The sequence below is a fragment of the Semicossyphus pulcher genome, unplaced genomic scaffold (genome assembly GCF_022749685.1).
Source record: "Semicossyphus pulcher isolate SPU_LCO1_2020_fin unplaced genomic scaffold, fSemPul1.0.p SCAF_4, whole genome shotgun sequence".
NCBI lineage: Eukaryota > Metazoa > Chordata > Actinopteri > Labriformes > Labridae > Semicossyphus > Semicossyphus pulcher.
The window spans coordinates 3,662,305-3,676,812 of record NW_027211715.1 but is presented as its reverse complement, the minus strand read 5'-3'; the positions used below and the strand labels follow the sequence as shown (position 1 = coordinate 3,676,812).

Below are 14,508 nucleotides of genomic sequence, written 5' to 3'. Positions count from 1 at the left end.
AAAGCACACTTATTTTTAAAGTTTATGCAGGACGAAAGAGTGCAACAGTATTTTGCTGACAAATAATTTCAGGAATGTGAATTTCAAAAAAGCCAAACCTTTAGGACATATAAATCTTAAAACATGTGAAATGATTTTGGAACACTTCATCAGGAGCCCCCATCATGTGTGAATAGAAAAAGATAAGACTGGGGATGTAACAGTTTGTTACACGTTGATAGGATAAAAAAAAAAAAGAATCCAGCAGCAACATGTTGTCTTACACTGAGAGTTTTCACGTTGTTTATCTAATCTGATTTTATTCAGCTATTTACGATTATTTTTTATAATATTAGGTCTGTGTATAGGCTTTATCATCATGCGCTTTCACTGCCAATACAAATATATTGTACATAGTCATAAATACATGTCTATATAACCAACCACTTCATGTAAATCAATTAAATCAATTAATTCTTGTAGTCAAACATTTTATTTGTAATTACACTGTTGGTGCTTTTGATATATATTCATACTGTATATGAATATATTTAAATAAAAATAATTCTCACGCTTGTTTACATAGTCCTTCCTATTGTGTTTCTGTCTATTTAAAAGTAAGTACACACAAAAAATATTTACACTTAGTTACCAAAAAAAAGATTCTGATGTCAAATCTTTTGATGAATTCTGCTGAATTTAACTTCTGTTTTCATGTTTGTTAAAGGAGTCACCAATTACAAAATATTCCAAAGTATGACAAGTATGTCCACGTCAAGTCTTTAGCAAATGATTGACTATTTATAATATAACATGGTAACCCAAAAACACTCTGCATCAAAGAAGTCACAAACACATCATCACTGATTATGTCTGATGTTGTTTTTTTTATTAATTTAACATCAAACCAGTCAAGTGGTGAAGAAAACATTAAACATTTGTCTCAGTGTGAGGACAGAGTCTGCACCAATTCAGGAGTCTGTCATCTTGTGGTTCTTCACGTACTACTACTGAACATGTTATAACTAATTATAACTAAAGTAAATCTATATTGACTTTATTTACAATTATTATCATCAACATTTTTATCATTATAAACATAATCGTTATTATTATCAGATTAATCATTATAATTTTCTACCCATACTAATACTATATTAAGCTGAAAGTATAATTACATTAATTACACTCAACATTACAGTGAACATTGATTTGTCTTATTATTAATAAGGTTTTTTAACGTCCTTAATAACTAACTTAATTAGCTTATAAGATTTTACTGGGATTATTTATAAAATTTATCAGACATATCCTCTTCTGATATACTGAGGGTGCTGTTAATGCACGATGTTAAGCTAATGCTGAACAGGAACCTGCAGGTGCCTGACAATCAGCCTCTGAGGAACAGCAACCAAATACCAAAAGGATCGCAAGCTGGAGAACCAGCAGGAACTGGAGGAAGGTAGACGGACTCCTGTGGGAGCTGCTAGATGAGAGGAGAGCAAGTTCCGACATCTTCATCATCTTCAGACTCTTCTTCATCCTCGTCAGACAGGCTGTCAAAGCCAGAGTCCTCACTGCTGACGTCCCAGACTGACAAACTAAGACTCTGGTCCACATCTTCATCCTCATCTTCTTCATCATCAGAGAGGAGTGGGAAGATGACCTCGCCTTCTTCGACCTCATCTTCATCTTCATTGTCGGAGAGGAGTGGGAAGATGACCTCGCCTTCTTCGACCTCTTCATCTTCATCATCGTGTGAGAGGAGTGGGAAGATGACCTCGCCTTCCTCAATCTCATCACATTGTCAGACAGAAGTAGACAGGGGGGTTGTTATCTTCATCGTCCATGGCTCTGATCAGCTGCAGGAACACTTCAGCACGTCCAGGCCATCTGGACACTGAGAGGAGCCACCTGAGCAGAAAAAGAAGAAACATGCATATTAATAATGTTTGTTGAATGAATATATTACACATCAAACACACCTTCACAATATCTCAGCGAGAAGTTAGGAGGCTGTCTTTTATGCATCAAACATCCACACTTATTCACTATGCACTCTTATTACACTAAGATCTTTTTTAGAGTAAAATGCAGCCAATGAGAAAATAGGAAGACTTGAGCACAATAAATGTTGTTTTCCTTCATCCATGTTTAAGTAACATGAAACATGTAAGATTTTAGGGTTTTGTTTCTGAAACTTAATACCAAAAAAAGTAAAACTACATGGTTGATTAAGTACTATGAAACAGGTAAAATAAATTAAAATGGTTTTCTTCTTTTCAAAAAAGAAAGAAAAAGAAGAAATATGATTAATTAAATATGATTAATGGTTTTCTTAAAATCATTAATCATATTTAAATAACAGTTTCTTGTAATAAATCTGTTCATATATTTTTTGTTAGGAAAATCACATTCATCTTAACAAACATTTTCTTACTTCCGTCGTGGATGTCGAACACACCGGCAGCTCCAATTAGCAGGTGCTCCTCACGGATCGGTGATCTCAGCCGACTGAAAGCCATTTTCCAGATGTTTTCTTTCCTTAGAAATGGTAATTATTTATTAGTCAGCAGGTATCCTACAAAGAGGGTAGTTCTCCAAAAGATGTGTTTGCGTTTTCCAACAAATCAGATTTCCAGCGTTCAGGGTTTTCAGTTGACCAGCTTGTATCACTCTCAGATGCAACAGGAACATTTAGAACGATTGGCAGATTATATATAGGCCACGCTCGGTCAACGTCATTACGTTCCTATTAGTGACGCATACACGTGCGTGTGCGTGTGATTAAGAGAATATGCTCCCTTTAGTGCCGTTTTTTGGAAGACTTTGTCCATTACATTCGTTTCAATATTCCTACAAATGTTACATTGTTATACAAAGATGTTCTGTTTGGTTTTTATAAAGTCTGCAGCTCAGAACAAAAACAATATATAATGAATTATACCGGCTAAATTTCACAACGAAATGCAACATTACATACAAATTGTTCAGCACTCTTCAAACCTGAAGCCTTAAAGACTCTTGACATTCGTAAATAATATAATGATCTAAACTGCTGATCCTTTAGTGTACTCTTCCATATTTCCTATTCTCTTTATTTTTGTTTTTTCTCAACCCCTGGCATGTGTTCATAAATTCTGTGCTGTATTATTGTCAATACTTTAAATAAAGTTCATTAAAAAAGAGAATATATGCTGTATATAGTTATTAGTATATAGCTATATGGATAAAATAGTATTGACACCTACTGCCTACAGGTGGCACAATTGAAACATTTAAAACAGCATAAACCTGCCATCTACAGCTTATAGTATTAACTGTTAAGAAAATAATATTCAAGAAAATACACATACTACTAATACACAATTTGCAGACTGCGTATTATTATTTATTTGTGTCTTTGTGAATTACAGGAGCTCCTTTATTTTGCTGATTAATCTGTCCACGGGTCACTATTGACAGGCAGTAGAATTAACTTTGGAGATCAAAGGGATGACATCCAGTTTGAGGCAGTGAAACTATATTGAAAATAAAGTTTAAAAACATGAAAACAGTGTGAACTTCTTGTTAACAGTGTGTTTTTGCAGAGCGTAAGGATGAGCAGACCAGAAGCAAGTTGCAATATTTAAATTCATTCCGGGAACTTTATTAGGATTCATATTTTCTGTCACTTTGGTCACCATACATTTTGTTGATGAAGAATGTCAAGTGTAATTTCTATCAAACAGCCAAAACTTGGTGCAGAATTTCTGCTGACGGTTACAACAATATATCAAAGGTTAACTCTTTCTTGACTCTGTAAGTAGCCCTCAGCAGCTGCAGCTTGAGTGCATGATTTGGTTCCTTGTCATTACCACACATCAATAAAATATAGCCACAACTGCTGCTACATGAATGAATGTGACATAAGTGTCTGAATTTAGTACCCCAAAAATACACACATTTAGCAGTGGAGGCTAGTTTTACTGTTTTTGAAAGCATGGACGCTACTCGGGAACCAAATCAAACACTGTACCATGAGATTCTTACGGCTGTATGAGGGTTTAGAAAAAATAAGGCTTGACTTGTGACATAATTTTAAAGGGGGAGAAAAAATAAAGCATCTCTCTTCGGGCTGTCAAAAGATGAAACCAAATGCAGCATGAAAAACAAACATTTTACAATAGAATAGAAAATAAGTCATGTTTCTCAATTAAAGTGAGCTAAGAAAAAACACTCTGTATCCAATCCCTTGTGACATCTTCTAGAGGCGATTCAAAAACATTTTCAAAAAACTAAAGACATTAAGTTGGTTTATTATCCAAAGTGTTTGCTCCAAAGCCTCTGATAGTTTTTCTAGTGTTCAAGACAGCACGAGCATTGCATTTACATTTATTTATAAAGTCAACATGCTGCACAGTTTGTAAAAAAAGAAAACAAGCAATCCCATAATTAAAAAAAAAAAAACACTTCAGGATGCCAAGCTAACCTCTCCGTTACCTCAAGTCCATGGGATCAATTCCAGCATTACAAACACAGACATTACACATTAGACTATAAGTTTAATCTTGCATTTGGATAAAGTATGTTACAATGTGGAAGGAGCTGGACAAAACCACTTTAGATCAGCATAAATTAACAAGTGAACAGTCCATTATAACTATATAAAGCTCTCACAGTATTTGCTGTAGATTTAAAAGTGTCACAAAAGCCTTGAAGTCAGTAATTGGTTCGACAAACTGAGCACTTTCAATTCTCTCACATAGATACTGTTCAGTTAGACAGCTATACATGTTCAATCATGTATGTTTTCTCTCTAGACAACACTCTCTTTACTCTGATGATTATTCTTTATGATAATGTGGTTGAACTGAGTGCTGACAAAAAACTTCCCCGCCTGACAAACCTTCAAGTCAACAACATGACCTGCATCACAGCCGCGGCTTGATTGTGAATAGAAATCTTTCTTTCCCCTTATATGTGATGTAAACACTGTATATATATTATATATATTCAGGGCCCTCTCGTATAATCCAGTACTCTTTTTTTTTTAACAAATCAAAATTATGTCAGACAGTTGCACTTTTAAACACAGTTAGGTTGAGCAGTGAAGAGATTGGCGATCAGTTGCGGAGGAGTTACAGTGTCGGAGGTTTCAGCCCGTACTTCCTCGCCACTTCAGTCTGGGCGTACGCTGCGTCACATAACGAGTACAAGTGGGCCATCTCCATCTCAGACTTGGCGAGGTTAATGGCCTTGTTGAACATGTCTATTGCCTTGTCCAGGTTGCCCCTGAAAGGAAAGCACTCTGGTTATTTCATTGCTTCAAAATGTCGTTTAATGTGCCCCAATCAATTACAGCCTGTTCTCATTCCCAGGTCATCAATTACTAACGATTTGTCACATCCTTTTGCCGTCTAAACCACACACACAAGATAACCTTTAGCACCTGCATGAGACACACCAGACTTCAACGTACTCCAATGTTAACACATATGCAACAACATTTAGCCACTTTCACACAAGCACAGCAGATCCAGACACTACAAAGAGGAGCTTCATATGGATACGCAAATGTCTGAATCAGGTAAACTGGATATTAAACAGACTTTAACCTGCCAGCCCCGAAGTCCATGTAATTTCCATGGGAGCCGATGCGTGAAAGGAACAGATAAATGTCTGGAGCGCTGACAGACTGTAGCCCCTTTTACACTGCCGGGATATTTACGCCTCTGTTACTACTCATCTTTAATAAAATGAGGCAGAATGGTGAGGCGAAGTTGTTCCACCTCTGAGCCAACATCGGAGGTAGTGACAGAGGCGAAATGACGTCAGTGTGAACGGTGGAGCTGGCAGGGCTGAACAGCGCCGTGTGTGTGTATGTGAAGCCCCCGATTTATGTTTAAATGGAGCGTGCCTTTTAATTCTGCAACACCAAAAACGCAATGAAAAAACACACTGCGGCGGCTTCACGCCGGCATTGTTCGATTCAATGGAAAATGGAAAAGGGGGTGCAACAGCAGAGCTTCTTTACGGCGCTGTGGTGGAACCGCAATGCACATAAGGTTTGTGATGTAGTGTAGTGTAGATTTAAGCTAAGCAAAAGGTGTATTTTCAGAAGTTAAGAACACGTTTGACAAAAAAGGATCTCCCAATATGTTTTAACATATATGAAAGCGCAGCTCCAGCAAATGTCAAAAAAGTTATTCTCTATGAGAAAACAGCTTTAGACACTCAGAGCAACGGCTGCAGCTGTCTGAAGTCAGGTGAAATAGAAGAATGAGCTCTTGGTGGTGGAGAGTGATGGTGGGGTGAAACAAATCAGGCCTTCCAGCCAGGAGAAAGGAGGTTGAGTCTCTTGTAAAATCAATATTCAATGTGGAGTTATTTAATACACACCATAATGTATTTACTAACTAAACTTTTAACTTACTGACATTTTCGTAACGTTAACAGCTATTGTGAAGGAAAGCGCCTAAGCTTATTTGATGACCTGGGATGAGACCTTGTTGGTGAATTGAGTCGAGTTGTTTATCTCACCTTTGAACTTCAATGGTTCCCATGGTTTCGTAGGCAAAGTCACATTTGTTGTCAATTTCTATGGCCTTACTGATGAGCTCCAGACCCAAGTCGAGGTCTTGTTTCCACTGAAGCTGTAACAAACTGAACATAGATGGAACATTTAGAGACAAACTCACACATGAATCACATGTATTCTAACAAAGTAATACAGATAGAGTATAAACACCTACCCCTTGTGGACATATGTGGTAGCGTTGTCTTGTTCCAGTTCAATACACTTGTCGTACATCTCATCTGCTTTTCCAAACTGCTGCTGATCAGTCAAAGCCTGAAAAATACACCAACAGTTCCTACAGCTTCTATTTTCTGTCTCAATGGTTTGACAGTAAACATATATAAAACAATCTTTTCATCCTGTACCTGAGCATAAAGAGCATAGCCCTCGGCACACTTGGGGAACCTTTTGATCACGTCCTCAAAGCCGTCCATGGCTTTCTGCACTTGTGACGGGTTGTTTCCAGTATATGCTTGTCTGTACTGAAGAACACAAGCAAAAGAAAGTCAACAGCGTACCTCGAGTTGAAGCAGACTAGGATAAGACATTTGTTTACATTATTGTTTAGGTCATAGCACACATACTTTTCAGGTGATCCTTCTTTGATTACTTACAAGAGCAAAGCATTTCTGTGCCTGAGCGAGAGCAGAGTCAGGCCTCAGCAGGATGCACTCATCAAAGTCTCCCACCGCCTCGTCCACCTGGTCCAGCAGAATTTTCAGCTGAGAGGAAAACACAGATTTTCATCATGAAGGCATTAAGTGCGAAACATTAGGTAGGTTGTTTTTCACCTGACAGCCAGTCGGTTACCAAAACTGTCCTACCTGACCCCTGTGGTGATAGACGTCAGGGTTGCGTGTGTCGATCTCGGCGGCCATGTTGAAGTCTTGTGTGGAGAGCATAGGCTGCTGCTGCTGCATGTACATGCTCCCACGCTTGATCAAAGCGTTGGCTCGTAGCTGGATAAAAGAGTAAAGAGAGAGAAGCGGTCAGGCTGTAGCCGACCAAGTCCTTTGTAAAAGACGTCTTTCTTGATGCACACAGATCAGCAGGTAAGCTCATGAAAATTGAACGCATAGAAGGCCAGACTGATTCAGTCCCTTCTGAAGACTTATTCTGTCGTGTGATGATGATTTTGGGAACACTTTGAGGTGAGCTGTCCCTAAACATATATTAATAGGAACCTCATGTGACAAAGCTCTCATGAAACTGAAATAGATGTTTTTTGTATCGCGCACTGATTGTCATCTGTACGACAGCATCTGCTCCATAAATGATTTAAAAAGTTGTTTTGTGGGTTTTATTAAAAGGTATTTTAGAGTTTGCCAATCAATGTCTGCACCAAACTGTGTTTTAACAGGAAACACGTTACTATGCTAACAACAGTCTGATTAAAGAGATTTACCATCCTAAGCTCTATGTCACCCTGAACCTAACCAGAGCACAGAGGTCCGTCTCAGCCCAGCTGAGGTGTGGTATCCTGCCTCTGGCTCTGGGTCGCTCCCACTCTTTTCCAGAGAACAGAAAGTGTTCCCTCTGTGATCTGGGAGAAGTCGAAAATGAAATGCACTTTTTGTTCGACTGTCCTTTACATCAGAATTTCCGATGTCACCTTTTCAGCTAAATGTCTGCAGATTGTACTGATTTGTTTTCTATGTCTGATGAATGCAGACTTCAGTACCTCTTCACACAAAGTATTTCAGTTGGCTGAGTTTGTGTTAAATGCTTTCCATCAGGGTAGCAGGATGCTTAATGTTTGATTTAGAAAATGGTACCGCCCGTGCATAAGTGGTGCTGATGTTATGTTTAAGGAGAAGGATTGTTTTTCATACTATATTTGACATATTTTGAGGTGTAACTGTTGTTTTGCTCTCATTCTGTCTTTGCTCTTGTTTGTTTTCTTTGTAGTCTGGTCAGCCATGTGCGCTTGGCACCTTTTTGTGCACTACATGATGAAAAAAACTAAATAACGACATAACCAACTAACTAAGCAGAATTTTGCACACTGCTAGCCGTTTCATGGAATCCCTATAGATGTCTAGCGCTTCAATTTTCTTTAGTTACAAAGGATTATCATGAGATACAGCTGTAACAGAGACTACTAGAAGTTAGCAAAAGGCTGCACAATAATTACCAATAGTGTCAGTAAACCAGTTACCCAGAAGTTTAAAGGCCCTGTTGTTCTCAAGCGCACAACAGGCTTGACGCATAACTGAACTTGAGTTTATCAACATTGCGCCTTTCATTCAAACTTTCAGCCCAAAATTATTCATAGAGCAAGATTACACTCACACAGCCAAAGAGGTAAAATAAAATATAAACATATGACACATAAAAATGAGAAAGAGAAAATTGAATACAGTTTTGCAGGACAAAAAAATTCCACGAATATAATTCACAAATAAATTCAAAAACAGAAGGACAAAAATAGTTTAGAAACCAATGTTTAAACACTTAAACACTATGAATGTCTAATAAGCAGTCCGTACCTTCACATTGGCATCCTGCATGTTGATTACTCGGTCCAGGTCAGGCTGAGCTGCGGTGGCGTTACCGATCAGCAGGTAGAAGGTGGCCCGCAGCAGCAGGGCCTCTGCTGTGTATCGACCACCTGACTCGATCTCCTTGGTGCATTCACTAATGATTTTGTCGTAGTTCTCCTCCTCCATGTACTGCTTGGCCTTCAGATATCCAGAGCTAAAGAGAGGAGAAGAAACAGATCAGAAAAAGTGTTTCCTAAAGAGTTTTAAAGACATCATGTGTCCTCATTTCAGCGCACTTTCAACAATATTCTCAGGACTACGTGACATATAGTTATTGTTAATATCTGTCACCTGGTCAGCTTCTGCCAAAGTGATTTATAGTACACAGGCTGAGTGAGATATGTTAAGGTTTTTATTGGCAAAGTTTCACAGTGAGATCCTTGTTTGACAGTTTGAAGGAAGCAGGAGGAGATTTTCATGACAGAATTACTACAGCCCCTGTACGGGACGGGACCAAGAAAGAGATAAAATACTTCTTTGCCAACAGAAATCCCCACAACATGAAAGTTCCTCATATCTGCTCTTGGTTTATTTTCAGTTCCACATTTTTACACTCAATGTCCTTCTTCTAATACGACTCCTCGTGCTCAGAGTCAGACGTGAATATAAAAGTAAAAGTGATGATGTGAAAGTAGAAAGACAGGTTTGAGTTCAAGTGAATAACTAAGAAAACAGTCTGCTTAACAGTAAACAGTTATTGAGTGAACATTGTCTGACCTCTCAGTGACCTCCGCTGCCTCGCCCTCCTTGTCTTTGTCTTCATCTTTCTTCTCCCCTTTCTGCAGAGGCTGCGAGATGATGTCATCAGTGAACGAACTGAAGTAGGATTTGATGAACTGAGGAGAAGGCATCATTGGCTCACGGTTCTAATGTACAGGGAGAGAAAACAGAATAGATTTAATGTGACAATTCAGAGAGATAAAATTTAAACACAAGTGTGTAAATGTGGACAAATACCTTGTATTTCTCTTTGGCCTTCTCTTTTCCCAACTGCTTCAGCACCTTGTCTGCTAGCAGCATGCTCTGTTGGTTCTGGAAGGCCTCGAGGATACACACCGCTGTGACGTCTGCACGAGAACAAAACCAACTGTAAATGAAAGTCACACATTTTAAGATTGAATTTAAGTTTAAAGAAGTGCGTCTCACCCTCTAGGCACTCCTTCTTGTTGTCCAGTTTTTCTAGCGCTTTGGCCCTCCTGAACAGAGCTTTGACGTAGCGTGGATTCATCTCCACAGCCTGAGAGCAGTCCTGCACCACTTCTGCCCATTTCATCTGAAATGATAGTTACAGGCTGCTTATTTTCCTAAATATATCTACATCTTTATATAAAGTAGTCTGTACACTACTGAGAGAAGGCTTACAGGTACAATGCAGACACAGACCTGTATGGATTAAAGTAGACCAATAAACCTAAAGTGAGCATGATATCTGAGGGACCAATATATTAATCTGACCTTTAAACCTTAAAAGCACAGTTAGCCAAAGCACATTTAAAAAAAGGTTTGGTAACATGCAGCCTTTAAGAGGAAGGAACGCTTACTCAACCCTAAAACCAGTCCAAATGGGCCAAACATTGCCAGCGTTGCACAGCTGACAACAGGAAACCACCGGCTAATCTAATTAATGCCACACTGCTCTTTTAATTAGAGATCATATGTGAGCAGATCTCCTGAGGCCACGTTAACCTCTGTGAGGTAAACCTTCAGTTAAAGCGTTTGAGAAAGTTGATGATTTGCACAGAATCTGTGACACACGGACCAAAGTGGAGTAACCATATTTTTTCTGCACAGGCATGATATCCATATCTTGTGAGCAGAAGAGAATCCTTTAACAAGCACGAGGCATTGGAAGACACAAACATTTTTATGTCACGAACATCTTGACTTGAACATTTGCAATTGATGATAGTATCCCTGTATTATAGCACCAAAACAAACTGGAATGACTTTCCCTTGTATTTTGTTTTGGACAAATATTTTTATAGCATCACAGATGAGAAAGAAATCTTTTATACTGAACATCCTTAGTAATAAGAAACAGGACATCAAAACAAATCTTAAATGAGGTAACAATAAATTGTAAGGATTGTAAGGATAAATACATCAATAAGAACAAAAAAGGTCATATTTTACCAAGTTTGAGTCACATACAAGGGGAATATTCTTTCTTATCACGATCCAAAATATATAATCCTACATCCTTACAACCCTAATTTGCACTTTCAACAATATCTAAAGATAAAAAAGAGGAAATTTGGATTACTGCTTTGCATCAAGCACGTGAACCCATAAATTAAGAATAAAAAGGGACAAAGTGTTCCAGCCTAGACAAACAAAACACTTCTAAAGATTCTCTCTTAGTATAGCTACAATGTGAATCAACATTCAGACGGAGGCTATGTTGTCCTTACAGCACAGGATGCAAAAAATATTGGGAAATCCCCTATTTTCCGTCGACATATATTTTAAAGTATAGTGTATTTTCTACATTGCTGCAAACCACTTGGGTCTTTCATAATAATAATCTGCAGAGATTAAGAGAGGGTGTAACCTACCAACTGTTCGTAGGCTGCTGCTCTGTTCTGGTAAAACGTTGATAAATCAGTCTTTTGCTCTGTGGGGCAGAGAGCGATGGCCTCTGTGTAGCACTGGATGGCGTTCTCGTACTTTCCAGCCTTGAAGTACTTGTTGCCCTTGTTCTTCGCTCCTTGGGCCCGATCCAAGGGGCTCTAATGAGAGAGAGAAAAGACAACATTTATTGATTAAATGAGCCCCCCTGTGACTCAGTGGACAGGCTTACGACTTAAAGAGCCCAAAGACTGTTTTCTACATAATCAAGTGGCCCTCTGCATCTTAAACTCTAATAGGATTTGCAAGTTAACTGCAAGGATGTGCTAAGGATTGGATGCCGTCAAAGTGGCAAGACAAGACAGCTAAGAAACTAATAAAACAACTTTGCCTTCATTAACAATGATTTAATAGTAACAGTTATGCTAAATGTGTATGGCCTTAAAAAGAGTTAAGCTTTCTCACACTGAAGAGTGAAAATTGAAATATTTTATCCACTTGGACAGATGATTATAAACATCTATGTTGAAACTGTGGAATGGGTAAGAGAACCCACACTGGCATGCTGCTATAGTAACCATAGCCTCCAAGTGGGAATTTTTACATGTTTTTAGGAACCTACATAGTTGCAATGATTTTCAACATGCCTGCACAAAGCTAATTTATAAACAGTTACTACATCTACCTAACTAATAAAAATTAATATGATCTCATGACTTGAATAACTTTTATCAAATGGTGACGACTGTTTAATCACACTTTCTCACAGTAGTGAGTTAAGGCCCTTACTCTTACAAGAAAGTTCTCATGAATGTGAGGTAACCTGTTCTTGTTCTAATAATTATGTTTATCTAAGGATTACCTGATGACAGTAAAATGCCTTACTTTTCAGAGTACATCAATCACCATTGTTTTTATTGATCTTTTGCGAATGCAGAAGAAGAAAATCTTCACACATGACAAACCCAAAAATATGTTTTACTGACAATATACCTGCGAGCGTTCCCACTAAATTGACAGTGGGTTAAATAGTTGTTTCGTTGTATTACAGTTGCTAAAATTTAGTTTAAAATATTGGATCTTTTTAAAGCTTCTGTGAGGAACTTTCGGTTTGTGTCGATTTTGGCGCCCCCCCTGTGGACAAAGTCGTACCTCCGATCTCTTTGCTGTTTTTGTCCTGTACAGGCTTAAGTGGTGTCTTTTAACAAAAAAATGTAATTTCTTCAACAGTCATATGTATCATTAACTTAAAATTATTGCCCTGGAAATTGTCAACAAAGGCCGCATGCAGTTAATCGCTTGGTCTGACCACCCCCCGCCAGCTGTTTCAGGCATGAAAAATAACTATATAGAAATAATCAGTCTTGTCGCTGGTGATGTGGTTTGCTTTTGTAGGTCATACAGAGTAATCAGAATTCATTTCAGTCCGTTTCATAACCATCGAAAAACTCCTCATTGTGGCTTTACAATAAAAGTGAAAGAGAACACAATCACTAAGGGAAGGTATCTTATTTGTCTCTCAATTGTAAATGTACATTCAACGAATAATGCTATCTTAAGTTAGCTGTAGGATTATTACACTTTATCCATGCGTGATGCTGCAAATTGATGAGGCGACAGCCACCTGTTTATCCACTAACTTCTGTCGCAGGTCTGATTCAAATGACAGCCATCCCCGCCCCACTCGACTGTCTGCTAACGTTAGCTAGCATGCCCCAAAACACCACAAAGCTCTGCCATCAACTGAGACCTTGTCATGTTGTTCCACATATGTTACAGGGAATTATTAACTAGCTGCACTTACACAATAATGCTGATCATGCTTGCCTTATTTTCGTGTAATGTTAAGACATTTCTTAACTGGGCTAGTTAACCTAGCAAGCTATCCTGATAACGCTAGCTAACGTGAGAGCTAGCTAGCAATTAACTTGGGCTAATCCACCGCTCTGCACCGGTTGCTATCGGACTAGCTGTCACTGACTGCAAGTAACGTTAGGTGTCCTTGACTGGACTTTATCGGCAATGACACGTTCAATCAGAAAAGTCTAGCATAACACTGTAGCAGGGAAACCCGGGCTAATGTGGCTAATGTCAGATTAGCAGCAGAGGTAAGAAGAGCCTCTGGGCAGCCGTAACGGTACCATATTCTCCGGCTCCCGGTTGGCTCGTGCTGCGCCGTCTTGGCCCTGCACGGGGCTCGCGCTGCCTTCTGGTGTTTTCCTCTCCCCGGTCCCTTTCCTCTCCTTCGTCCTACTGCGGTTCCAGAGGTAAACGGCTCCCACTCCTAGCACTATGGGAGTCCCGACTAACAGGGCCAGCTGCCAGCGGGGTAGTCCAGTCCCGGACTGCGGCTCGACTGGCTTTGAAGCAGCCATGATCTACAAGCGAGCGATAGTTACCCAGCCAGCACCACCACCAGACAGCGTGAGCGAGCGCCGCTTCTTCTTCCCGTGCTGCGAGAGGTCACACCGTGGAATCATGGGATACCAGCGAACTATCCACCGGGCTGTGTGTAGTTGTAGTACGACTGTGGCATTTTGTAGTCCAAACATCTTCTCAGAACAGCGTAGAAGAATGAAATAAACGTTATTTATTATTATTGTTATATATATATAACAAATAATAATCATATAGTTTTGCATTGTTTTTACTTTTTTATTAAATGTTTTATTAAATGCATGTGTTTTTTTAAAATAAATATAAAGCACTCTGTACCTTAAAAAAAAAGGTCTATAGATATTTTGTTACTACTAAAATGGACTCCTGTAGGTAAGATAGATGTAACAAAATATCTATCTTACCTACAGGAGTCCATTTTAGTAGTTCTCTAGGATTGTGCCAATGAGCATTATTTAAGTA

General features: G+C 38.8%; 1 protein-coding gene across 1 annotated transcript; it reads right to left on the bottom strand.

The window, feature by feature from the left end:
- Window positions 1–3,354: 3,354 nt before the first annotated feature.
- Window positions 3,355–14,053, bottom strand: tomm70a (translocase of outer mitochondrial membrane 70 homolog A (S. cerevisiae)). The gene is made up of 12 exons (XM_069680547.1): window positions 13,791–14,053; window positions 11,637–11,810; window positions 10,228–10,354; window positions 10,039–10,148; window positions 9,799–9,947; window positions 9,028–9,235; window positions 7,363–7,497; window positions 7,153–7,260; window positions 6,904–7,020; window positions 6,714–6,811; window positions 6,502–6,624; window positions 3,355–5,253 (listed from the first exon to the last, which is right to left on the bottom strand). The coding sequence occupies exons 1-12, from the start codon at window positions 14,022–14,024 to the stop codon at window positions 5,100–5,102; spliced, it is 1,737 nt and encodes a 578-aa protein (XP_069536648.1). The 5' UTR covers window positions 14,025–14,053; the 3' UTR covers window positions 3,355–5,099.
- Between the last annotated feature and the right edge of the window lie 455 nt (window positions 14,054–14,508).

Bases quoted from the DNA above. Each gene is read 5' to 3' on its own strand.
- tomm70a (XM_069680547.1), bottom strand. From the start codon at position 14,024: ATGGCTGCTTCAAAGCCAGTCGAGCCGCAGTCCGGGACTGGACTACCC. The intron at 10,355-11,636 runs GTAGGTTACACC...CTATCATTTCAG, and splicing joins CAGCAGCCTACGAACAGTTG to ATGAAATGGGCAGAAGTGGT. The intron at 5,254-6,501 runs GTGAGATAAACA...CTTTCCTTTCAG, and splicing joins GGAACCATTGAAGTTCAAAG to GGGCAACCTGGACAAGGCAA.